The 27,953-nt window shown below is 40.8% G+C and overlaps 2 protein-coding genes across 2 annotated transcripts in view; one reads left to right on the forward strand and one right to left on the reverse strand.

Annotated features, from left to right (window-relative positions):
- The window catches only part of CENPP (centromere protein P), a 277,456-nt gene that overhangs the window by 225,693 nt on the left and 23,810 nt on the right, over window positions 1-27,953 (reverse strand). The window contains exon 6 of the mRNA XM_066596426.1: window positions 25,140-25,236. Coding sequence (XP_066452523.1) covers window positions 25,140-25,236 — 97 coding nt within the window. The remainder of the gene's footprint in view (window positions 1-25,139; window positions 25,237-27,953) is intronic.
- Window positions 1,816-22,528, forward strand: OGN (osteoglycin). Its single transcript, XM_066596424.1, has 7 exons — window positions 1,816-1,947; window positions 2,420-2,672; window positions 9,119-9,197; window positions 9,708-9,866; window positions 10,771-10,973; window positions 13,224-13,319; window positions 16,576-22,528. The coding sequence occupies exons 2-7, from the start codon at window positions 2,499-2,501 to the stop codon at window positions 16,747-16,749; spliced, it is 885 nt and encodes a 294-aa protein (XP_066452521.1). The 5' UTR covers window positions 1,816-1,947; window positions 2,420-2,498; the 3' UTR covers window positions 16,750-22,528.

Here is a 27,953-nt window from a genome sequence, read left to right on the forward strand (position 1 = left end):
TTCAGAAATCTAGTACTCATTGCTGGTAATTAAAAAAAACAAAAAACTGTAATGCGCATGGTCGCAAGCCACGAGGACTATGCACAGTACAGCGAACTCAGAATTGAAGAGATCCGTGTGGACACCGCGTGGGTCACCTGGATTCCGTGTAGGATTCCCCATGCGGAACCGGACTCGACCATGGACATTGGGCCTAAAAGTTGAATCTGGCTTGCAGGGTAAAAAAGGTTAGGGACCTAACAGTTTGGCTAAAATACAATAAAAGCCCATCATGTTAAAAGGGTTTTTCCACGACTAAGGATAGGTCATTAATATGAAATTCATGGGGGTCTGATGCCCAGCACCCCCAAGAATCAGCTATTTGCAGGACCTCTTTTTCGGGAACTAGCACAGTGCTATACATTGTGCAGTGGCCTGGAATGGTACTGCAGGCCATTCCAGACTGCTATACAATGTGTGCAGGGCTATGCTATGGTAGTTCCAACGCTTTACATGAGGAAGCTTAGTTTGGCTACATTTACATTTTCTAATATGAATGTCTCCATTTTGAGGCTTAGAGAAGGATTAGTTTTTAAAAGAAGAAATGCAGAACTTTTTTGCCAGTCTATGTCCCTCTGGTTCGGTTCCTACTTGAGCTTCAATAAAAATCAATATAGTCAGCACCCATTTGTTTTAACAAACACATTTTACGATTTCATTACTAATCCTAAGCTTCACCACTCCGCTTTAAAGGGGTTGTCCAGTTTTTAATCATTAATGGCCTATGTTCAGGATCCTGGTGATGAACTTTTTGTTGGATCAGTGTGTTACTGACCATAGCCACGGAAGACCATAGTATGGAAGCAAGCAGCTCCAATTCCATTGCAGTGGCCTGGCTTGATATTATAGACAAAGTTCCCATTCACTTCAATGGAACATTTATATGCAATACAGAGCTCAGCCACGGCAATGGGACTGTCTGCTTCTGGCATAGATCGGCTCCAGTCTAGTAAGGCACAGTCCGAGCTAACAGCTGATTACTGGAGGACCTGGTTGGTGGACCTCTGCCAATCTACCATTGATATAACCATGAGGATACACCATCATTAGATTACAGTTGGATAATTCCTTTGATGTTACATGAAAATTGCAATGTAGTGTCCTCCATGAATTATACATTCATGACTATTATAAATGCACCAATCATGGTAAAACCCTAAAACTGTCAGCGGTGATGGTAATCGTGGACAACTTTACATTTCTTGTAATATGTTTGGATCCTAAAATATTATATAACTGCAGGGAGCATACATTTTAGTTAGTGTCATAGACTTCTACAAGACTTCTTCATTTTAATAAGGTCATGGAAAAATGTAGAAAGAAAGCAAAAAAAGAAAAAGTGGTTCCTGGAAGTATCACAATGGAACATTCAATCCCAGATGTTAAGTGAAATGACCTGGCACAACTAGTCTGTTAGATAGAACTGGACTGATAGACTTTACTGTGCAGAAAATGCTTTGAAGCATGTACAAAACTTTGATATTTTCTTTCGTTAAACAGTATTTAGTGTTTAATTACCTTGTTAACATATTTCTCGACACAGACTAGAACTAGACAAAGTTGGAAAAAATGTTAGTCTTTTTTCCTGCAAGTAAAGCAATGTATTTCCCACTCAGTCCTGCAGTGTATGAGTAATAGACATGAATACCTATACATAAAACTAAACCCTTAGGGCCTGTGCAGATTGTCAGCTGCATTGCCCCCCTGCTTTGGGAAGTAAATCTTTACCCTTAAGGCTACGAAGTTTGGAACTGCCTCCTTCATTCCATGGCCCATGTCATCCATATACAGCATGAATGTTCCTCTGCACTGAATGAGGAAGATCATTCACATCTGGACTGTATAGCTCATCTAATGCACTTAATGAAGACCGAAGGGCAGAGGTATTGAGCAGTCAGGGAACACAAGGTAGGATACTTATTAAACATGAGGGATTTTAGCATGCCATACAGAAATATACAATGTATTTAAAACTAGTAGAACTGCCACATTTCTTTACAAATGTTTTTTCCCTACATGTGCATACAGCAACTACAGCTAACTTTTCTTTAGAAATTAACCAGTTAGCTTCCAGCCTGCATTGTAGAATGAGTAGGTTTAACCTGAGCCAAAGAAAGCCTTGTTCTTAGCCAACACTAACTTTAGATTACATTTTTAACAAGTAATGATGCCAATGAGTAACACATGGTGGGGCAGAACAGGGGGACTTTGTACTAAGGTAATTATTTGGATTTCTTGAAACACTTCATAGCTTCACAAGCATTTTGCAATTATACTAAAGGGTTAAGCATAATCCCCTCAATGGGCTGCAGCCCGCTTAGTCCCTGCCAACAAGTCATGCAGCCTCTCACTATTGTTATGACATGCTGTTCTCTCCCAGGCACTGAGAGAGGATTTTCCCCAGGAAGACTTTCTTAGAAGTAGAGCTGCATCCTCCGTGTACAACTCCAAGGAGAGCTATGAAGCAGAAGATGCATATGTGGTGCTCTGTGATCCTGCTGCTGCCATTCATACAGTCGGCACCTCCTGTGCAGCAAGAAGACCTTTACGACTATGATGCAGGTGACATATTTGAGGGGATGCTGTTTAAACAACACTTTGAACAAACCAAGAAGGAAGCAACAGCAAATGAGGTATCTGCATATATTACTATTCTTATACAACCAGTCATCATGAAATTATAGCTCACCATGCTGGCATTTGTAGTTCATACTCAGCGGAAACTTGCCTTGATTGCCAACAGCAATGCAGTATATGTAGATGTACTAGAATAACTGTACACATAACTCTTTGTATTTCTTCTATGTCAGGCTGTGAGAAATGTGTTATTGAACATCAAAATCATTAATTTGATGCAATTTACTGTTTCTTGTGAAAATCAAAATAATTGAAAACAAAAGATTAGCAACAAATAATGCAATAAAAACTACATTTGTGATTATGTAAACGTTAAAAACAAGCCTATTCATTGCATAATAAGACCCCAGGCCCAGCTGTATATTGGATGAGACAATCTTGGAACAAGGCCGGGAGAGGCAATTCATTCTGAAGTGGAACATGTTTAGTAGTCAAAGCGTATTCACCCAAGTTAAAAAAAATAAATAAAACCTGTTGAGTGGGGCTCAGACAAGCGAGTTGGACTCCGCATATGGGAGGCCTGCAACGGATTCAGGCTGAGTCCAGCCGGTGACTCTGCATACAGCACTAACCTGTATTGCGGATAACTGCAGAGGCTCTCAGGCGAACATGCGCAGTAAAAGATTTTTCGTTTGTTTGTATTTCCCATACCGTCACTTAGCGATGACACCGATACCCACAGACCATACGTAATGTTAATTGCATATGGGCTGTAGGTCGGATGCCTCCATTGACATCAATGGAAGCCGTCCGTGCGGATTCTGTGGTAAAATAGAACATGCGCAATTCGTACTGAAAGTGTGAAGGAAAATTAGAAAATGCATGCCTTTTAATGCCCACGTTTTACCATGGATCGTCCACGTGGATGCGGATCGCATAATCCACAATTCAAATCTGGTTGTGTGAGACCGGCTTCATATTGTGAATTATAGCCAAGATCTTAATAAATGTATATATTATAAAGCAGTTGTCTGGAATTAAATAAAATGGGGCTACTATCCCCCAAAAATGCTCAAGCATGCATGAGTTGGTTCTGGAATTGCAGGGCTGCCTATCTCAAGTGAATGGAACACAGCCCATGGACAAAAATGGGGCTGTTTGACAGCACTGGCAAAGAGCATGGAGATGCGGCCCTGGCGATGGGGGAACCTGGGACTGTGAATCTAGAATAGTTTATTGTTTTTTAATTTTGGCAGCCTATTTATTTAAAACTAAATACCTTCTTTAACCTTCCACTGTGATTTTCCGTTTTGGAGTTTCAAGAATCTCTGAACCTGAAACTCAGATAAACAGAAGTATTAACTTTAGGCCCAATGTACACGGGCGGAACTGAATTGTGGAATCCACGCAGGGCCCCTGCACGGACGATCCGCAGTCCAAGCCGACCTAGAAAAAAGAAGACACACAGTCCTTGGTCTCGGGCAGGGTCGGATCCCGCTGCGGGCTCCCGCATGCTGAATCCGACGCACCCGTGGACATGAGGCCTTAAATAGTCAAACGAAGACCGAAACTGCAAACGCTCCATTTGACATAACTTCTAAAGTTTTTGAAAGACATCCCGATGTACTCCGTTATGCTGTTTTGTTTTCCAAAAGGGACAGAAACAAACAGAAATCATGTCAAGCAGGGACCAAATTTGCACTTTTGGTTTCCTTTGAATTAATAGTGTGAATAATTCTGTTTATATTGAATAAACATAAATAACAAGGTTATAAGGCCTGATTCACACGGGCTACAAAATCGTGCAATTTTGTAGCCTGTGTAAAACAGGCCTAAAACTGAGAATTTTAGAGCTCATTCTATACAAACTGAGACTCAGACAATATGGCTTGACATGGCAAATAGGACACACAATAAAGGAGATGTTACTACGGAGTGTGTTCATGTAATACAGGTATATATTATGCATATCATGGTTAAAGGGGTTTTCCTCCATAACTACTCTGTCCTTCCTGGTAGCTGCTAACCAGAACATGTGACTAATGCAGCCAATCACTGGCTAGAGAAGGTCACTGACTGGCTGCAGCAGCCACGTGTCCTGGTTAGCAGCAAACAGGAAGGACAGAGTAGTTGTGAAGCAATTTTAAGTTGTGAGAAAATTGCATTTAGCAAATTGACAAGGAAGGTTAATACATAAAGTATAAAGCATTTTACAAGAAAGCTTCCACATGAACTTTGTACATGCAGCAATATACAGTAATTATAGCATGGTCACATGTCTGCCAGTCAGAGTTCAGGAATAAAACCTCCATATAGAAGGCGATAACGTGAGAAAAAGCAGAAAGAGTTAAAAGGGAGAGGAGGAGCAGGGCAAAAAAAAAGTAGGAGAGAAGGGTGAGAGGGAAGTGGAGGAGGCACCAGGCGGATTTATCATCAGAGGAGACCTTCTAGAGGTTTTGCTCAGGATTACCAGATCAAGTTGTACAGAGGTTATCTTAGAGGAGCTAATGGAGTTCTTAAAGGAGAGCTAGCCCTTCCAAATCTGGTATCCACGCCGTTTTTGTCTTCAGCTATTAAGAGTTCTAGTCTACAAGGGAAGTCTAACTCTACAACCCAATATGTCAAAATAAGACCAGTGGTAGAGTAGCAGCGTCCTGGGATAATCATTCGCATAACAGTGAGAAAGTGCCTAAATAACCCTCGTTTTATCGACCAAACTGTTCCAGGGATCATAGACAACATAGAGTAGCAATTACATTCCCAGTGATGTGGGAGAAGATATGGAAGACCCTCTCCCAGATGTACTGTATCTGTGGACAAGCCCATCAAAAAATGCAGCATGAAGCTCATGGTTGGGTTGAGGGTTCGGTCTTAATTCCATTTACAGAACTTAAGATAGAGCCCTGTGACGGAAAGGTGTAGTGGAGGTTTAAACGCTGTGTGAATGCAGCCTAAGGCTAGCTACACACCGGCCAGCGAGATATTGGGCAGAGATACACAGCCCAATACCGCACTTGCAAACTTGAATTTTCATGATAATGCGAGGGAACTTTTTGGCAAAAAGGCCTGCCATCACCTCTGTGAAGTAGTGATCCTCCGGAGCGGCTTTCAAGAGCGTTAGAGGATCGGCAAGTGTTTCCCATTGCTTTCAATGGCAAACCTCGCATTTTACGGCATGGGATGCGTTTTACTGTCTCATTAAAAGCAATGGGCAATGTGTTCTGAGGAACACGAAGAGATAGGACATGCCACAATTTTTTCCTGCACCACGATGCACACTTTGTTTTGTAATCTCAGACAATTGCTTGGCTCATATTGCTATACCTTTAACATAGCACAAGTAAACACATGTGGCAACAGCACTTTACTCTGAACATTCCTGATCTAATCCACATTTTGAAACAAAAAGGGGGTAGAAAGAGGCCGAATCGGATGAACCAGGAGATTTCTCCAACACAATGCAAGAGAAAGGTGGAAGGTAAAAGGTGCTCAGAGCAGCCAATGAGCTCTCATTATTTAGAGGCCTTTATTGATCAGTCTCTGTGCGCAACGGCCCCACGTATACTTTGCCCCAGTTTTGATAATGCTTACTCAGTGTGCCTCCAGTTTGGTTGTAAAGCACTCATATTAGGAAACTGAATGATTAGCAATCTTTTAAAGGGGTATTCCATGTATAAACATGATGATTTATCCTTAGGCTAGGCCATCAATGTGTGAATGGTAGGGGTCGGACTCCTACCAGCTGATATAATGGCCACAACATTACTTGAGCAAACTTGGGCTGAACTGTGGGGGTTTCAGGAATCGGACCCCCTACGGTCACACACGGATGGCCTATTCTATGGATAAACCATGCTTCTTGTCATTATTTCACTGTTGGAGGAAATGACACTTCAGTCCCAGCACAAATGACCAGCTAGGTACTCCATACTATCAATCAGCAAATGACGAGGAAGTTACAAGTACGCAGTCAGATTGGCTACACACATGTAGCTTTGGCCTTCTAGAGAACATTGGCAAAGGATAGCAGAGGGAAATTATGTAGCTATTGCTATTACACAGAACGGCAGATGACTCTTCTAGAGGGGTACTCCCATCTCCGTCAGTCATGGATGAGACGGGAATATGTGTCAGAATGAGGTATCAGGGATTATGAAAGCTACCGAGCTGGCTGTTCAACGATGTTTACGTAGCTGCCATAGAAGTGAATGGGAGTTATGAAAACAGAGTACAACAGCCAGATTTGGTCGTTTCCATAATCCGGGCTGCCAGTGGCTATGACATAGTGACAGCTATTCTCCTTTAAGGAAGTTAAAGGCTATAGACATCTTTGGGGTGGGGGTGGGGGCAAAATCCATCAGCATGTTGGCCTGAAGAAGCCCTCATCTTTCCAGCACTTTATCAGCTAATTTATGGCCACAACAAAGAAAACTCTGGTATGTTCAAAAATTAGCTGATTAGAACATGCAAGAATGGAGAGATCAGTGGCACACAGCAATTATGCCATGTCATGGCATACTTGCTGAGCGCACACGACTGTCTCCTGTGGGCGGCACGCAGTATATTATACTTGTGTGAAGCCGCCCTCAGGGTGCGTTTATATGGGATAATCTATCGGGAAGCAGGTGCCTTTTACACAGGGACAGGCATCGCTGGCTGCACTGACTGAATGGAGACGGAGCGGGGCAGCGATCATTCCAGCTCGCCCACCTCCATTCACAGTCAGCAGGCAGTCATTCATAAATGAACTACCGCCTGTTTACATGGAACGTTACATTGGTCAGTTTTTTTCAATCAGAAACTGACTGATAAACAAAAAGTGAAAAAGTTCTCAACCCTAGTTCAGCCAGTGCAAGCATTTATACTAATTGATAATCAGTCAGATTCTCGCTGGATCGTGGGTATCTGAATGATCATCGTTCCATGGAAAAGCAGCATTGAGGGTCAGTCACACAAGCGCGTGCACGGCGAAGTTTTTACGCCTGACCGATATATGCGACCATCTGAGGCATTGGTTTCCAATGCATTCATTCACACGGGCGAATATACGGCCCGTAAAAATGAACATACGCAACCAAAATACGTACTGACACACATACGGTGGGCAAAATGATAGTTTTGGAACTATTTTTTGCCCAATATATGGCGGAGGCTCCCATAGACTCCTATGGGAGCTGGACAAAGAAACGGAGGGGGGAGGCAACATTCAACGTTGCAAAAAGCTTACAGGTGCCTCTATATAGGCATTGGAAGGCATCACGAGGATTTTTGCAGAGTGAGGGTTTTCCAGGGTGCAACGCATTAAAACAACGCTCACAGTCGTGTGAATGGGTGAGAAAACGCTGGCCATTCATGTCAATCAACGGCGTGGACAAGAAAATGTAAAAACGCCTACACTCGGGTGAAAGAGCCCTTAGGGTCACAGTCCAGCACACTGATGGATTTCCTATTAAGACTCAGGGTGCTTTTAGATGGAACGGCCGTTCAAAGAAATATCATTCAAACAAGCGAAAGTGAATGATAATTGTTCGGTCTAAATGCAGCCAACGACTGAAAGAGAATCCTTTGCTTTTCGCTCGTCATTCATTTTATGCAGGCATAAAAATCATTGTTAGCTCGTGCACTTATTGCTTGGTTCCTGCTCGTCATTCAGTTTCGGCCAGCGCCGGCTCAGGCACTTATAATGCTGTTTAAACATTGATCATTCCTTTCTAGGAATGTGAAACACTGAATGATAAGTGGCCGAGGACTGCACCATTCCCAACAAGAATTACGCAGTCTAAATGGGCGCAGACAACTGAACAAGCTGATGATGACATCAGCAGCTCGTTCCGTCAGGCAAATGCGCATCGTGAGAGACTCGGGCCCATGTAAAAGAGGGCATTAGAAAAGAACCTTAAAGGACTTATCATAGCATATTTTTATATTTTTGTTTAACCCTTTCTAATCCACTGGGACATCTTCCTACATTCTGATTGAAGCTTGTACAGCTCCAATGTCAGAGGATGTCCGACAGGGTATTCTTACCGTCTATTGCCAGCCACTCCGCTCTCTGGTGCACACACACTGGCTTTAGCCAGCAGATAGCACCGTTGTACAACAGCAAAAAGAGAAAGCCTTTTAGGAAAACCTGAATCCAAAATTGGATTGGAAAGGGTTAAAGCCGAATTATAAAACCAGTGTGAAGTTTTTGACAAAATTAAGAGTAATAGCGGTGTTTTCTACATTATGTCTCTAGGATATGCCATTACGCTTACATTATTAACATGGGAAAATCCTTTAATATTGTGAAAAACCAAACAACTAAGAATCAGCTAGAAAAACAACCAACTGGTCTCTGTCAGAGATGTTTTACAGCATTATAGTTTACTTGTTGATAGCCATCAAATAGCTGTTTCTTATGAATTCCCATTACACAGAATGCCAAGTATGATACAGAATAGTCAAATATCTTCATAAATGGACTTGCTAACCTCTAATGAATTTCTAATTATTTCAACAGCCCAATGGACTTGTAGTTCCAAGAGGAAGGTTTAAGAGAGAACCTGATGAAAATGTTACGGATACTACAGAGGTTAAAGGTAAAACATTTACTATGTAAACCAGTAAAGTGCAGTCAAAATACTTACGTGATAAAATGGTACAGTGTAAGAACACCAAACCATAGAGTATACTTCAGTCCCGAAAATGACTGTTTCAATTGCCTGCGGTCTTTAGAACATGACAGCAGTAACATCTATAGTCGTACGGTGTGGGTAACCAATATGGCACTGCCCGATGCATGCAATGTCACAGCACTGTGCCATGAAAGTCTGTTATGGTCATGCAATGTAATGTCTCCATTAGAATTACATCACTATTTGGTGTTCTAAGCAGAGAACCAGTCCTTTTTTTTTTCAAGATTAAAGGGTCGTACCAAGAACAATTTTTCTCACTTATCCACAGGATCGGTGATGGAAGTCTGATCATTGGGGGTCTCACTGCTGAGACCACCACCGATCCTAGAAAGCAGTGAGGAGGAGATTAAATGGAGCGGTGGTCCTGCGATTCTTGATGTAATTTCAATACTAATTTAACAAATCCCATTTCAGATTTGCCAACATGCCTGGCTTGCGTATGTCTCAGTGGATCAGTTTACTGTGAAGAAACCGATATAGAAGAAGTGCCTCCCTTGCCTAAAGAGACTGCATACCTGTATGCTCGATTCAACAAAATTAAGAAAATTACTGTGAAGGATTTTTCTGACTTCCGTAAGTATTACAGCGGCAAAGTTCTTCCTGCGTTTTATTTGGATCCCTTTGGGTAATCTTCATCCCCAGATTTTGTAGTGGATTTCTCCCCTTGCATTACGGCAACGCTTAGAGCATACCAGGGATTTGATTTTGCAGCATGCCTTTACATCCACACACTTTCCCCCTGTCAAAGTGTTTGTGTTAATCTCATTTACATGTTCTGCACTGTAATTGGAGGTAGATTATAGATATGGGGTCCATATTGAAAATCTATAATAAATCTGCTCCAACAGAACAAAGTCCAGTATTTTTTAATACTGAAGGCAGCACTCCACACTGGTAAATTTTTGCTGTGGAATCCATGGTGGGCATCCACACGGCGGATCCGAAGCATATATCATCCATAGCATGCTATGGGAAAGTGCTTCTTCCTGCACATGAGCGTAAAACAATTGCGGTTTCCGCTCGCGGACAAAAAACTGCAACAGGATCTATTTTTGCACAGATTCCGCACGAACGGCTTCGATTGAAGCCAATGGAAGCAGTCCGACCCACGGCCCAACACAGATTCTGCATCATCGCCTAGCAATGCAGTGGGGGTAAAAATCTGTACTACGCATGTCAGACAGGGAACCACCGGGTCAATCCACAGTACAGGTGAAGAACAGAAATGACAGGTATGCGTGGTCGCTGCTGCTGTCAGGGACAGATTCCGTTGCGGGCTCCCGCATGTGAAATCAGTATCATTCCAATATCCAACCATGCAACATTGCAGCACCCTAAGTTACCTTTATAACAGCACATTAACAAAACTTTCTGTTTTGAGAGAGTAAAAGGAGCATTAAATCGGCATCCTTCCACATCGTTACTACTGAAGGCAGAGTCCACTGGTGTAAAACTGAGTTTATTTTCTCTCTTCTAGCCACCTTAAAGAGGATTGACTTGACCGGGAATGTCATAGAAGAGATTGAAGATAAGGCATTTGAGAAGCTGGTTAATCTTGAACAATTGTCACTTGCAGAAAACAAACTGACCCGGATTCCAGCTTTACCAACAAAATTAACCTCATTTAATGCCAATGACAACTTGATTAAAAGCAAAGCCGTCAAGGCCAATGCTTTCAAGGTAAAAATACAATAAACCCATCTTAATGTGTTCCAGACACTTAAAACGCTGCTTTACATAAGTTATGTATGAAAGATACACGATAGATGGTAAAAATTATGAAATCAGTACAATTAGGGGGTGTTCATCCTGGGGTTTTTATTTCATAGTATATATACAAATCACAGATAAAGCACAATTTAATAGCTGACTTATTCTGGCTTTATGAAACATTTCAGACAAATAAAAATAATCTTAATTCCGATAGTTGAATATTTTGATCAAGTAAGGAAAAATTATGGAATCAAAATGCCTTTCCCATTTCTTCAATAACTGCTGGCACGAGTCAAAAATGCTGCAGTTAAAAGAGAATAGAGACCTTAGCGAACTGTTAAAAAAACTAGAGAGTTGTCAATTAAAATAATGGAAATTAGTATCAAACTCCTTTAAGATGGAAATCCAACATGAAAAATGTAGCTTGTTCCCAGTCAACTGTGTGTAAAATTTAGTGCAGATCTAAAGAAAATGAGAAGGTTTTAAAAAGGAAAACACATGGATAGACCAAGGTAGATATTAGAGATTCAAGATAAAACAATGCGCTTTGAATACAGGAAATGTGCTTTAAAAATGGACAGAAACAGGAGTCAATGTTCATAAGAGAACAGTAAGAAATCAGCTAAATAAAATGGGATATACAAAAAGAAAAGTCATCCGAAAACCAGCGCTAATTAGAGATGAGCGAGTATACTTGCTAAGGCACATTACTCGAGCGAGTAGTGCCTTAGCCGAGTATCTCCCCGCTCGTCTCTAAAGATTTGGGGGCCGGCGCCGAGATCTCCCCTCCGTGCCCCCCCCCCGCTCTCCCCTGCCGCTTCCCGCCCCCCAAATCTTTAGAGACGAGCGGGGAGATAATCGGCTAAGGCACTACTCGCTCAAGTAATGTGCCTTAGTGAGTATACTCGCTCATCTCTAGCACTAATGCCTGAGCAGAAGAAAAGAAGGTTGCAATGGGCGAAGCATCCTTGGAGTGCAGATAACTGGATGAAAGTGAAATTGACAAACACAAATCTGCATTTGCCAAGATGATTTGGGGATTTTCATCTACTGCCACTCTTACAAAACATATAAAGAGTACTTGCAGAAGAAAATCAAATTTCCCCGCTCATTTTAGATGTGGGGTAGCATATTGAGTAATGACTGGGGCGATGGCAATCATTGCCTTAACAGTCAACATGCCGGTATACATGGAAATTTCGGACACTTTTCCATTGACAGAAAAGTATGAAGGCAAGACTTATTTTTTACTTGTGATCCACCCATGACTTTGGCTAAAAGCTGCATCAAACACAAAGAAAAGTGAAGCTTAAAGGACCGCTTCGATGAAAAAAAAAAAAATTCATTATGTAGCTAACCCTCCAATGTATGTGTTATCTTGGTTCGTTAATCCTTTCTACATGAAACTCCTGTGCTCTTCCTCCTCAGATGGTCATGTGATCTCAGTTCTGGCCAGCTCAGATTTACTTGGGAGATATGTGTTCAGTTTCTCAGTCTGTGTGATTCTATTACAAGGACCCTACCACACAAATTGCTTAGAGAGGGACATAGCACTCCAATCACAGTAACTGATCACACAGTTCCTGTCACAGTTATACTAGAGTATATCACAGCTCATGCTCCTGACTGTATAGCTTATTTAGGTGAATATAAAATGTATGTCAGTATGTTACCTGTATTACGGATAATGGAGTCACTAATTGCACTTGTAATACTGTGCTGTTGCATCCTGGGATTGATGTGAAATTCAAAGTTAAAATCTCAAGTTTGGGCCTGATAAAAAGCAGACAGGAGACTGCACTGCATGGAAGTGACAGCAATATACAAAAGAAACCTCCAGAGTATGACAGGTAATCAGGTGAGGGGGGCAGGGATGGAAAAATGGGTTTTTGCCAGAATGGCTATTTATTTCATGACAATTCTTGTAATGAATCCTGTGAGGACATGATAGATGGATTTTACTGCACTGCATGCATGGCCTGAGAACAGAGGACCCGTCACTGAGAAGTAATGCAAAACTGTATTGCATAAAAATTCTTAGTCTTCAATCTCAAAAGTTAACATCAGACATGTGGAACTGATTTCCTCAATTACTGCTCTTCCCATTGATTCTGCTTATAAAGGGAGTGCGCCAGGAAAAAACTTATTCAGCTAATAATCCTAATTGCTGCTTTGTATACTATCTAAATTACTCACATATTATTCTGTTCTTCTTAGAAACTGACCAGCTTAGCATATCTTTATCTGGCTAATAATCAACTGGAGAGTGTCCCAGCAAATCTCCCAGAGAGCCTACGTGTAGTCCATCTACAGGTACGTGTACTTTTTCTACAAAATCTGTATACAGTACTCAGGCACCTTCTGCAGAGCTTATCTTCTGGGGAAAAATCCCAGTTGTCCCTTACATAGAGTTAGGCTGAACTCTACATACATTGTATTCTTGGATATGCCAACACTTAAGTAATGTCTTTGGTTAGCTTAACACATACTTATCGTCTCATGTTACATATGAGAATAAGCTGTTTTGTCTGTATATCAGGAATAACACTATTTCTGACACTATATAACTCCCATCTTGCAGTTTTCACCAATTTCTCCCTCTTCAAGCTCCATCTCTAATTTTCAAGTTTTCTCGAGCTGGTGGATGTAGATTAGCTGCTATGATGGATTTTATAATCTTCAAACACACAGAAGAGGATATCCTACTTACCCACTACCATTTCTAATATATAGGGAAGCTGCAGTAGCATTAAGGACATTATACAGCAGTACTGAGCAGTGTTAATGTAATTTCAGTAGCTATGAGATAGTAAAACATTTACTATTTTACTCTGAATTGATACAACAGCATGTCTGTGGGTGTCTTTCTGATTCTCTCTTACTTTAGTCTTCCTCTCTATCCCCCCTCTATAGACTTCTATGGGCAACATGTAATCTGATCTGTCAGTTAACTCTTGATACAAAAGATGGACTAAGGCCTCCCTCATACAGGCGTTTGCAAAAACTGTTTTTCAACGCTGTGTTCACTGCATTTTCAGCAGCGTTGGCATGTGTTTTAGCAGCGTTTTGGCTGCGTTTTCAGCACAGCTGAACACGCAGCCAAGGAGGCTGGAAACTTTTTTTTCAGACTCGCTGGCATAGCAATCTGCATTTAACGCACCGCTAACCGGCTCCAGCTTCGTCTGCCACCACAAGTAAGGCATAATGGCGCAGAGGATGGGAACGTTCATGGCAGGAGTTCGGAAGGTGATGCTACAACCTCCGATCGGCCATAGCGGTCACCTGACTTACAGCCACGGCGGATAGCAATGTAGCTGCTGGAACTGGTTAGCTGTGCCCCGGGGGAACTGAAGGTATGCACTAATTTCTTTTTATTTTAACCCACACCTGCCAGTAAACAAACATTCTTAATTTGAATCTATACAACCCCTCTAAGTTTTGGATAACCTTAAAAAGGGTATTCCAGTGATTCAAATTGAAAGTTATATGCTTCATAAGACGAGAACATGTAATTTTGCAGTATAAGGCTATAATTTGTTTTACAAAGCTGCAGAGATATTACTTTAGCGATGGTCTCCCCTTCCTTGCTTAGTTCTCCATCAGCATCCAATGGCTACAACCTGTATGTTCTGCCATTTTACTGGTCAGACATGCTCAGGGTCTTCAAATTCTCTATTAAAGACATAGTTTGCAGAGTTGTGAATGTGCACTTGTCAGTGGGAGATGTAGTCTTTGCACTCCTCAGCAGTTATTTTAAATAACAATGTGGAAATCTGTAACTGACTGGAAAGCAGCGGCGGTGCAGGTCGGCATTAATAGGTACCGAAGTACAGTTTAACAATTTAGATGGATGTTTAGAATAACGGCAATAAGTGGGAACATTAGGGAAATTTTGCCCAGTTTCTGGAATACCCCCTTAAGACTGGTTTAACACACAGTGTTTTTGTGAATAATTCCATGTTTTTCAGGACTATTTTGATGTAATTCTTTTAGATAACCTATGGCAAGGTAAAGTCCCTTGGTGCAAGCACCGAGTCATGACTGACTCCTAGGGTGACGTCACATGATGACGCTTTCTTGGCAGACTGTTTTTGCCATTGCCTTCCCCCAAGTCAACTTTTACCCCCCCTGCAAGCTGGGTACACATTTTACCAACCTTAGAAGGATGGAAGGCTGAGTCAACCTTGAGCCGGCTACCTGAATCATGCGGGGATTGTACCCACAACTTTCAAGTGGTGAGCAAGACATTAGGACTGCATTTCTGCTACCTAAACACTCTGCGACACAAAAAAACTGTGGGGTCAGAATTCTCAGTACACAGCTACATAAATAGGCTAAGGGGTTTAGATTTCAAAATAGGGGTCGCTTGTGGGGGGCGTTCTATTGTCTTAGCAGCTTGATGGCTCTACAAGTGTGCAATGGGGCCTAGAATTTATTCAGTTGTGTCCTGAAAGCCCCAGGGTGTTCCCTGCATTACAGGCCTAGCCATGTATCCAGTAGGCAGATTGGGGTCACATTGTGTTTGTTTCTGAACACAGGACAAACAGGGAAATTTATTTGTGGGATACAAGTCTTCATTAATATGTGTGCTGTATGAGAAAAAAAAAAAAAAACTTTTAAAATGATACAATTGCCTAAAAAATATAAAATCGTATTTTTTTTTCCACTTTGCTTAGATTCATTCAAAAATTGTGGGGTCAAAATACTCACGACACCCCTATATGAACTCGTTAAGGGGTTTCCTTTTCAAAATGCGGTCATTTGTGGGGGGTATCTATCATTCTGATACCTATGAGCCTTTGCAATCTTGGCTCGGTGCAGGAAAACAAAATGTTCCTATTAATTTTAAGAATTAATGTTAAAGTTGTACGTCTCCTAAACCGATAAAAAAACCTAAAGTTTTTCAAATGTGCTTCCAGAAGAAAGTAAACAGATGGAAATATATATCTCATCATAAATGTGTACAGTATATTTGCACATATTCAACATATTGGAGTTGAAAATGTGAAAAACTGACAGTTTTTTCAAAATTTTCCCAATTTTGTGCTTTTAATAAATATACACAAATTCTATCAGTTTATTTTTACCATCTAAATGAAGTACAACATGTGGCAAAAAACAATGCCAGAATCACTTGGATATGCAAAACCTTTACAGAGTTATTCTATGCTACAGTGACACATGCCAGATTTCTAAAATTTGGCCTGGTCATTAAGGCGCAAACAGGCTTGGTCACTAAGGGGTTAATTTAATTTATGTTTAATAATACGTATCATGTTTAGTATAATAAAATGTAATCTTTTTAAACCCTGCCATGACTTTTAGGACACAAGTTGGAGACGGTCTTTCATTTTACAGACTTTTTATGTGTTTTTTTTGTGCTTCAATCCAAATACAAGGATTTAAAAATCCACCATGACTTGTGGGACACACTGTATCAAATGTATGCATTAATCTATGTGTTCTATGTCAGAGTGATTTCTATGTATTTACGCATGTTCTAATCTATATCCTATTCTAATAATGATTTCTATTGTATTAATCCCATTTATTTCTACTTTTATTTCAGTTTAACAACATAGATTCAATCACAGACGATTCATTTTGCAAATCAAATGATACCCGCTACATACGGCCCCGACTGGATGAGGTCAGAATGGAAGGGAACCCTGTGATCCTAGGAAAATATCCAAACAGTTTCACCTGCCTGAGAATTCTACCTCATGGATCATATTTCAAATAGGGTGGTATTCATGCCCCTTGGCAATATCTGACTTACTGCCCCTAATAGCAATCAACAGAAATAATTAGGTTTCACTAATCAGCAAGTGTTTTCACAGTTACAATACTTTAGATAGAGTCTATTCCGCAGTTTAGATGTGATAATACAGTAGTGTATAGTTACCTCTATACTGTATGAGAGCTGGAGACACACACAACCACATCGCATTCACTTATTAGAAATGTACTATGACAAATCTGCTCATTAAGTGACAATAAGGTCTCGTTCACTCTTGTACGAAGCTTTCGATTGGCTCCTATGACATAGCTGAACAAACAGGAAAAACATCGGCACCGTCTCTGGCCTATGCTGGATATGACCACCACCCAACAGACTCCTTAATTTACTATAATGTGATCTGTCAGACTTCTGGCTTGCCGTTCAGCATTTTTCTGGAAAAATTAGTGGAGCATGCAGCGCTATTTAGTCTGGCTGTATATATACTAGGGGCTCTGAATGGAGTCCTCAAAACAGATGAGAGCATAATCTAAAGCTCTGTTCACATCTGGTCCTTAAATACATTCTCCATTGTGTATTTATGTAAAACACAAAGAACAAAAGTTAATTCAATTTATTTAATTTTAACCAAAAACATTCAAAGTTGTGTTCACGCACAGTGCAGTTTTCCACTGCTGCTGCAGTTACACGGCCTGTTAGCGGTTTTATCACATTGACATACATGAAAAAACCACAACCATATGAAAAACCGCCATGTTCATTTTTAAAATCTATTTTATCGCTGACAATTCCTCAAGGGATTGAAGTAGAAAGCGGATAAAACCACAATGGAACCGTAACCAAGTATAAACATACCACTATGTGTGCTACTTAAAGCTGCACAGAAACTGCACAGTGAAATTGCATCACATTTTTAAGATATACGTGAAGCTTTAGGGTGCTTTTGCAGGTAATGGAATATTCTGCCATGCACATCAAGTTCCGCATGTCTAACCTGTAGATCTTGACACAGATTTGGAAATGATGCAATTCTGCGTCAATATTTACATTTAGATGTAGAATTTTGGTGCAGATTTTGACAGCAGAATATTCAGTTATGTGTAAAAGCATCCTTAAAATGTATTCTACTATGCGCTGTTAGTGCGGCTGTCTGCCACTATGTGTGAGCATAGCCTTAGGACGCAATCACTCAAGCTTTGAGTATCAGCCCTGAAAATAAGAAAAACTCTGTATTTAAAGTAATATCTGTAAAAGCAACCACTAACCACAAAAGGTCTCCACTTCATAAATGTAACCACTAGCATCTGACATTTCATGTTCATTATATCCTATTAGGAGGACTCTGACTCCCTGTCTAAGGCCAGTGACTGCCTCATATTTTTGGAAGATGACGATCTCAAAAGATATATATGCAGGTTTGCCAAAAACTAAATGGAGCATAAACCTAGATGACAGAGCACACCTTTACAGAATGAGACATCCTCCAATAAAGAGTTCTATAACTGCAGTGACTGCTGTGCAACATACAGTTTTCGTAATGAAGCTTAAAGTGACCCTCCAGTCCCGGGGAAACAAAGATGGCCACACCAACTTCTTCGACTTTACATTAGTATACATCATTCATCTAAGACATTACACCTGCTGTGATTAACCAGTTCTGTCTATATGAGCAGCACCGGCCAATCAGAACAGCATGTAGTGTCTTAGACTACCAATGCTAGTAATGCACAGTGTTTATCAGGTAGGCACAGAAACGGTTCCGCCTTTCTTTTTGTCCAGGACCGGAGGGTCACTTTAACTATTGTGTAATGAAAATTTATGCAACTTTCTAATACTGATTAGTCTAAAAGGGGTACAAAAAGCTTAAAAGAAGGCTGCAGTGTCATAATACATAGAGAAACAGTACAACATTAAAACTACATCCCAATCATTTTTAATGACCCTTTTTCTAACACTGGTGCCCCCCATGTGCTCTTCCTGGGTGAAGCAAGAGTGGGCTTGGCTTCAGAAGCAGCCCATGTGGCTAGCAGACTACTGTTCCCATCCAGCATTGCAACATCTCTTTCTGGCTGTTCTCCAATCTTTCTATTCCCAAGGTTGCTGGAGAGCAGGTTCCCTACATTAGTTCCCAGTTGTACCGTCCTATATCTCCTGGTGCTGGAACGGAGCATGCTCCACCAGCAAGCTGAGACTAACCTAGAGGTCCTTACCGCATGCATATGGCTCTAAACATCAGATTCTGGGCCAGTCAGTGATTACTATATGTGGAAACTACTGAAAGATTAATTACTATATATTGAGGACTTTTACTTTCTACTGCATACTTCCAATACGAGTCAAGACTTGTATACTAGAGCACCCGTCATCATTCTCATCATTTTCATCAGCTCTGTAGCAGTTGGTGAATGGAAACAAAGGCTGAAGACCTGTTCTGATTAGATACAACTAACACATGGCCCATTATGAGACAGCTAGCTGTGATACACAGTGTTTGCAGAAGTGAAATGCTACAGGTTGGAAGTGAATCCATAATGGTTGCTTTACACTCTAATTCACTCCTTTGAGCTGAATGGTAAATGGCAGCACAATGTCAGATTTCTCTTTTTTTTTACCGCTGCAAGAGCATAGTAGGCTACATTATTCTGCCCCTCCCCCACACCAATTATTTATTTATTTTTTTAAAGCATTCCTGGCGTGACCTGCTAACTAATGTAATTTCATGTTTGGTCCCTATTCATATCTGCGCTTCACAGTTCCAGTCCAGTTTTTGTTGTTCAGTTCAATTCTCTGAGCCGAGCAAAAAAAAACAATGCAATCGCCAGGTCCGGTGTAGGGCGGACGCCACTGATTATAATAGAGTCAATCTGGCTTCCAGTATACTGACCATCACTTTCTGAGACTATGGCCGTTTCCACACGGGTGACATGATATGGACATGAGAAAACGCAGTGATAAAGCGATTTTGTGTCGTTTTAAAGTAGCACGTGGCGCTACAAAGTCGTGCGACTTGCAATATAAGCCCTAACCCAAAATGAAGCCCTAGCTGCATAAAAAAAAAACAAAAAAAACATACATTCATTGAATGGCTGTAATTTGACCATAGGGCGCTGGCTCTGGAGCTAACAGCGCTTCTTAGGTCATGTATGTGGTTTCTTTGTTGATGCAGCTGGGGATTATTTTAGTGCTTTTACATAGGGAAACATGGGCTACAAAAATAAATAAATTGCAGATCGCAGCTGTAGATTTTGTAGTCTCGCAATGTTGCAGGCTACAAAACAACGCTCATGTGGAAGAACCCATAGGAAAGCATGGGCTCTACATATATGCGATTTGTAGCACTGTCATATTGCGGGAAAATCACCCGTGTGGAAGCAGCCTAAATAGAACATGCTGCGCCATTCTATCTGGGATTTTGTGCCGGATCTGTGCAGGAGGGTCCAAATGAAGCCCCCGACGTAAATGTGAATGGGCCCTTAGAAAACTCTCCTGAGATCTATGTGGCTATTTTAGTCTAAAAACTAGTGTAAACAGCACATTAACAAACCAGTATTTGTCTCTGGATCTAGGCTTGAATGTTTCTATTCACTGATAGCAAGCAGAGGTCACAAAAATGGTAAGGATTTGAGACAGCAAGTTGCTTAAATTTTCATTAAACAAAGTATAAGCTTTGTTCAGGAACAACTGTAAACCCCCTTTAATTCATCACGCTGCATAAAGACATGTCAGAAAATACCGATGAGTCAGTAACCGGGGACCACCACTATTGTTCAGAAAAGCCCCCTGGCTTCTTACTGGCATAAATTATAGTAAACCCGTCAGTCAGCTATGCCCCCTCCTACTAAGGAATTCATACTTTCTTAAAAAGTGGTTTAACTTTAAAAAAAAAAAAATGCTATTATTTATGCAAATGGCATGTGCCAACGTTGGCAACTTTTTTTTACACCCTTTTCCTCTTAGCTAAATTTCGCCCAATACCTTTGTATCTTCGGATTGATGAAACCCAATGCATGCAACAATTATATCAAAGACTGGAGTTACCCTGTAAAACTGCTAAAATATATTCATCTCATTACAGTCCGTATTCATGGAACCTGCATTTCACAGAGACCCTCTAGATTCAGTCTACAGTATTATTTAAGTACATGCTGGTCTATAAATCACACTGGTTATTAAGCACTAAGATATTAGGAGGCATAACTTTACCTATAAACAGGAAACAGAAGAAAAGAATACTGGAGTGCAGGACTTATGAAAATATATATATATTTTCATTACATATAGAAAATTCATATAATGAAAAGACACAAAAATACACACAAGTATAAATAACACATAAAATTGAAACAAATCCCCACATAATGATATAAGTCCCTGAAAGCACAATACAAATCAAAATAGATAAATATCACTAGCTATGTCATGGGCAGCAGCATCTGTGCATCTGGAGTATAACCCAATCTAGGAGGAAAAGGCAAAGTGCAAGTTTTAAATACCATATATACTCGAGTATAAGCAGAGTTTCTCAGCACAAAAAAAGGTGCTGAAAAAGCCCCCCCCCCCTCGGCATATACTCGAGTGAGGTTAAAAAAAAACAAAAAAAACAAAAAACACACACACACAATACTCACCTCTCAGCGGGCATCTGTGTCCCTGGCACGATGCTCTCCCTGGCGGTGCGGCAAGCTGCTTCGGTCTTCTACCCACTGTCATCTCCCTGGCTTGGTTTTGAAATCCCTCACCGTCAACACTGTGTGAGGAAACAGGGCCAGGCAATCACAGCCGACGCTCAATAAACCAATCACAGTCATTCAGTGAATGACATCATTAAATGGTTGAGATTGGTTTATTGAGCGCTGGCTGTGATTGGCCGGCACTCGATCCAATCACAGCGCTTCCTCACACTGCGCTGATGGCAAGGGATTTCAAAACCAAGCCAGGAAGATGACAGTGGGGAGAAGACTGAAGCAGCTTGCCACACCGTCGGGGAGAGTATCTCGCCGGGGACACAGATGCCGGCTGAGAGGTGAGTATTGCTTTTCTTTTTTTTTTTTTTAACCTAGTATATACTTGAGAATAGCTCGGCTTATACTCGAGTCAATAAGTTTTACCAGTTTTTTGTGGTAAAACATATTGACTCGGTTTATACTCGGGTCGGCTAATACTCGAGTATATACGGTACCTATTGATAGCATCAGGCTCTCCAGGGTTCACCATAATGTGGGGACTAGACCCCTGACGTGTGTTTCCGACAACCTTCTTAAGAGAGTAGACCTGTGATATCTAGTATTACCTGTCCATGGATGTACTTACTATAACTTCTTAAACCACACACCTTTACTGACTGCTCACTTGCTTTGTCCTTAAGTGATACAAAGTATATCCACCAGCAAATTACCACTAAGGAAAAGAAATGTCTTCAATCTTGAAGTCCAACCACTATTTCTAGCTTGTGCTTTGTAGTGAAAGCTTACAATCCAGTCACTGTGCCGCCCTCTCTGGAACCTCTACTAATGAAGTTTTTAATATATTAGTTTCACGTCTTTTGCATGTTTACAAGAGTTATTATTGTTAAAAAACAAGAAAATATATGATAGCAAGAATCTTGGTTGAGCCAAGCCTTAACAAAAATATTCCTGTTTGTACGTAATAAATGTATTTACATAGTGATGTTAACATACAAGTACTGAGGTTATTTAGGGTCTGGTTTTATTTATCCGAGTGAAAGAATATCATTTATAAACTTTTCAGAATAAACTGCGGTGTGTTTACATGAGAAATAACACTATTTCTGGCCATTCTATGACTTATAGCCTACAGTTTTCCCCAGTTTACCATCTGATTTTACATCCTCTCAGGACTGGTGGGAAGAGCTGCTGCTGTGCTATGTGTGCGTTGCCATATACACTGTACACAGAGAACTACACATATCTTGCTTTCTAAATGCCTATTAAACATACACACGCATAGGCATAACCTCATCAGGCAGAAGTGTGCAGAAATATTTAGCAGTGTACGTGTGTATAGACTGCAGATTTCATCTCTACTTGCAGCTCTCCATGTGTAAGTGCCTTAAACATCCCCTTCTTTTTGCATAGAGTTTAATTAGCATGAGGATTCATCCCTGCTCTGGCATCCCCTTGTAAATCAGGAGCTAGCAGATAGTGGACAACAAGCTAAAGGAAGGGAGACAGCAGTTTAGAGGGATTTTTCAGCACATAAAAATGTAATTCTAGGTAAATAAAGTATTTAGCAGTTTTGCTATCACACTAGCTATCATATAAGCACATGCTGTTTGAATAGGTAGTGCCAATTAAAGCATACTTGCACTCAAGCTGCCATGTATACTTGAGGAATAACACTATTTTTCACCAGTTTTCCCTCCTGAAGGCAGCATCTCTCTATCACTAAGCGGGCAGAGAGTGCCATAATGTTGTGTTCTATACATTTCACATAGAGAAAACAGCAGATTCTCTTTCCCTAACTTACTTGTAGCATACACGGAGGAAATACATAAGCATGGAAGACACTAGAGAAGTACTGATCAGTGGCTGTAAATCACTTACCATTTAGCTTCTGCAGCACACCTGTGAATCTGGCTTCCTCTTTCTCCTCCCTCACCCCTCTTCACTCTATAATCTTCTATGGGCAGCATGAGTCATTACCTTCCCCCACTTCCTATGTTCTGTCTTGTGATCTCTCTTACTAGAGATGGGGATTACTTGACAACAGGCAATAGACAGCAAATTAGAAAGAAGGAAGACCCCTTGTGTTTCAGCACAAAAAAAAAATCCCTTTAGGTAGCTAAAGTGACTTCCGCTTTTACTGGTTACCTACATTGGCTATTATAGTAAATAAAAGTTGCTTCAAAGTATTGTGACCATTTAAAGAAAAGGAAAAAATATACCATAGGCTGTTGTCATGACATGTACTTTGGTGACAACCACCATAAGAACATTAAACTTTATATGGGTTTTCACCAAAGAAAATTAGCTCAACCTGTACAGTAGTCCTGCTTGTAGCACTACTGCTTCAGCCTCCACTCCATATATTTTCTGCATACTTGTGGTCCCCGACCATTTGCAGGTCTCAAGCCTTTAAAAACTAACGAATGCTGCTGAGCCACACTGTACAGTAAACAAAAAGAATCCTAGTAAGTATATGGCCTAGTGATATCTGCCAGAGATTGAGGTTTTCACCCAAGTGATATCAATGACAATCCCAGTGCCACTAGTGCAAGAATTTTGTAGAGCTGCCAAGAGTTGGAGAGCCACATGTTGAGGACCCTGAACGTTCGGAAGAATGCAGGGAAAGACAAGCCCTATGGAGCCCTAAGGGCAATGAAGCAAAGGAGTACAAGCTCATGTCATCTCATGGTTGATATACCAGGTGGAGAGTCCCTTCCCGAGCAGCATATTTCTCTCTCCTCTATTTAATATGAGGAGTATAGTGAAGTGCACTATGCAACAATTAAACCCTGCTCACCACAAATGTACAGATGCACAGAAACATATGAAACACCACTTGTAATAGCTGAATTGATAGTTTTCCAGCATCCAATAGAAGAAATACAATACTTTATTTAAGCTTCATAAAATCCAACGCAGAGTAGACAAGTTTGTTGCTCACACATTCTGGGCACAGATGTCCCTTAATCATAGTACACAGAGGGATGCATACTGACAATTAAAAGGTTAATATGCTAACCAATCAAAAAATACCTACAGGTCACATGATAACATCTAATGATATCACATGGAATATAAATATACTACCACACATGCATGCATGTATATATATATATATATATAGATATATATATAGATATATATATATAAACATATTGTGCACAAATCAATAATGTAAAATCAGAGTCTGACGTTTATTGAGACCCTAGGGGACACAAGTTTTTACAATAAAAATCCAATAGTTTTTACAGTATAATAGTTCCTACGCAGGTCACCACCCCTGGGAGGTCGGTCAATGCATTCAGTATCCTGCACACTTAAGGTGGAAACAACACTGTGTACATGAGTAAAGTGCATTGAACCAGCCGATATGCTATAGGTATAGATTTTACCAATATCTGTTAAGTGTCATCTGATTCTGGTTGTCAGGCTGCACAATGTCCAATCAACATATTGTAGCCTGCAGCAAATGCAGACGACGAGGTATATTATGTAGGATGTATCGCAGTTGATCTGTTGTTTTATGGGAAATTTGTGGCCATTATTAGAAGTCTGGAACTGTTTGGAAGTAAAAAGCATAGAGTAACACATCCACTTCTGGTGACCACATTTATGAAATCTCACATCCCATAACCAGCACTGGATGTCAGGCGGAGAATCTGTACATATAAATCAAGACAAAACATTTACAGCAAAAATGTGTCCTACCATAAACTGAAAGAAGGTACTCTGGCGATATTCACACCACTCTGCAAAAGTAGAGAGACTGCGGAAGAAGCCCAGCAGGTTCAGGGATTTGTGAGTCCTCAAATAGATTGATAAGAGAAAGAATAAACAAGTTACTTGGTACAATTAAAAGCAGTTACACGTGCATCCTCTTATGAACACTTCTGCAACACATTATAATGCAGGGCAAGGCACCACACATACACAGAATAATATCGGTTTACCCGGGAAGGCTTCAGTCTAGGTGTGATCCATAATGAATTAGTCTGATGTTTATCAACAGAAGAAGCTTAAGAAAAAGATGAATGATCAAAGAAAATGGTAATTGCAGAAGCCTATGAGTGAGTTCACTATAACAGAGTGGTAACCACACACCCTTCGCGTACCATCAAGAACCTCTGGAAAGCGGCAGCAGACACAGCGAGATCACTCATAAATAAATACAGTAAAACAAAGAAAACATTCCTCAAAATTTAAAGAACTTGGGGAAAGACATTTCTAGTGGGTATCTCTTTCACACTAGAGGAGATGTGTGTTTTTACATGCAATATTGAATAATGATCGCACTGGAAAAACTACCTAGATCTGATTCTTTACCTCTTCCCATGTAGATGAATGAGCCATTTAGATTGCGGCGCTTTGCCGTGTTCATGTGTGAGGGAGGCCTTACTGGACCTACAATGGTTCCCCATTTAGACAATGTCTAGAAGAGCACCTTTATTCAACCCCTTGCTCTATGGCTCTTATAACAGGCGTACATCACAGCTCCTCTCTTACAGATACAAAGGCATTTTTTAATCACATATCATCCTTTTGGGATATCTCCAAATCTATCGGCAAGTGCTGTATAGCCGTTTCATCAGCACACACCGAATGGCTACTTTATCAGACTCCCTGGCTCTTTCACGAATGGAGCTTCCCTGTAAGGAAGCGATACACGAGTGCAACATAACATCAAACGAGCAAGTTTTCAATGGATCAGTGTCTGTGTGAATTAGAGCTGGGTGATTGCGTCTAAAATTAAAATCTCGATTATTTAAAAAACTTATGGTAGGTTATAGACAATATTTGATTTTAATCTTGATTTTTCTTATTTTGCTAAATGAATTGAAGAAAGCAAGAAAAAAAACTACACCCCCATGAAATTTTTGCTGATGGCCGAGATGCAGCCGGTCTGCAACCAAAAGCTTTGTCTCCCTTTAAGTGCTCACTGACTGGTCATAGATATAGGCTGCATTGGAGTTCGCTTCACCTTAACACTTTCACACACAGATTGGACATTGATGAAAATAAAGGAGTCCTACTTAGGCTGGTGACACACGAGCGTGGTATATATCAGCGTGTCCCCAGCCTATGGGTCTGCACCTGGCTGCAACGCAGTATCAGATCTCCTCTCCAGACTCCTCCAAACACTCGCACCACTATAAATTTCAAATGTACATGGCTTCTGTTCAAGTCAAGTGAATTTCTGGCCTCTGTCACCCACTCCCTCTGAATCCTCAGTCATCCTGTACGTACTGACAGCCCGGCTATGCTCATCATACTGCTCAGTCTGTGAGCAACCAAACAGTAAGGCCAGATTCACATGAGCATATGCGCATTTGGCCCCTGTTTTGCTCATCGAATATTGCACAACTACGTTTTTAACTGTACTTTTGGCGCGTGCAAATCGTACGCAGAAAAATCAACAGCCTTGGTCCATACATTGAAGCAGCTAATTAGCCTAATTAATTTCATATATTCCATTTCCCTGTGAAAATGTGCAGGAAAATAGAAGATGCCTCCTCTACTGCTTCTGCCAAACTGCCAAATTCATGCAGCATCCTAACGCTGCTGGTGCAGAGCTGGCACTTTCCTTTATATAGTGCGATGCACACAGGCTACAACATCATCGCTATGTTTTGTAGCCTGAAAACAAAGGTTTGTTAGCTAGTAGAGCAAAATGTGATTGCTCCCAGCAAGAGAAACCAAGTAATCTTGTAGATATGATACCTTTTAATGACTAACAAAAAGACATGATGTTACAGCGAGCTTCCGAACCAACGCAGGGTTCTTCTTCAGGCTTAAATGGAATAGATGTGAAGAGGCATGGATATTTATACACACTTATAACATACATACTTATGACAAGGCACAGATATGGATGTGATTGGTTCCCACTTAAAAGGAATTCTGCAATAGCAAACAAACTTTTTTTTGTCTAGGCACTGATAGCAGAGTGATAAATACTGTACCTTACAGCGAGGAGTATTGCAACAGCCCGGTTTGGTCTTGGATCAAAAAACCAGGAAGCAATTCAATTATGTGGAGTAACCAGGCAGCAACTGATGGTTATGAAAATATCAAAATTACTTTTTATTCCTCCATCCAAAGACAGGTAACCGGCGACGTTTCGGCTTCCTCCGAAGCCTTTCTCAAGCCCAGTTAACCAGGATACATATAACACATATAAATACCCAAATGACTAATTACAAACCATCTACACATGTGTAAAACAATTAAAGGGGTTGTCTCGCGGCAGCAAGTGGGGGTATACACTTCTGTATGGCCATATTAATGCACTTTGAAATGTACATCGTGCATTAAATATGAGCCATACAGAAGTTATTCACTTACCTGCTCCGTTGCTAGTGTCCCCGTCTCCATGGCTCCGTCTAATTCTGATGTCTTCTTGCTTTTTTAGACGCGCTTGCGCTGTGCGGTCTTCTGCCTGGTGAATGGGGCCGCTCGTGCTGGAGAGCTGGTCACCGCGTCGTCATCGTAGCTCCGCCCCGTCACGTGTGCCGATTCCAGCCA

This window comes from Eleutherodactylus coqui, chromosome 3 (genome assembly GCF_035609145.1).
Source record: "Eleutherodactylus coqui strain aEleCoq1 chromosome 3, aEleCoq1.hap1, whole genome shotgun sequence".
NCBI lineage: Eukaryota > Metazoa > Chordata > Amphibia > Anura > Eleutherodactylidae > Eleutherodactylus > Eleutherodactylus coqui.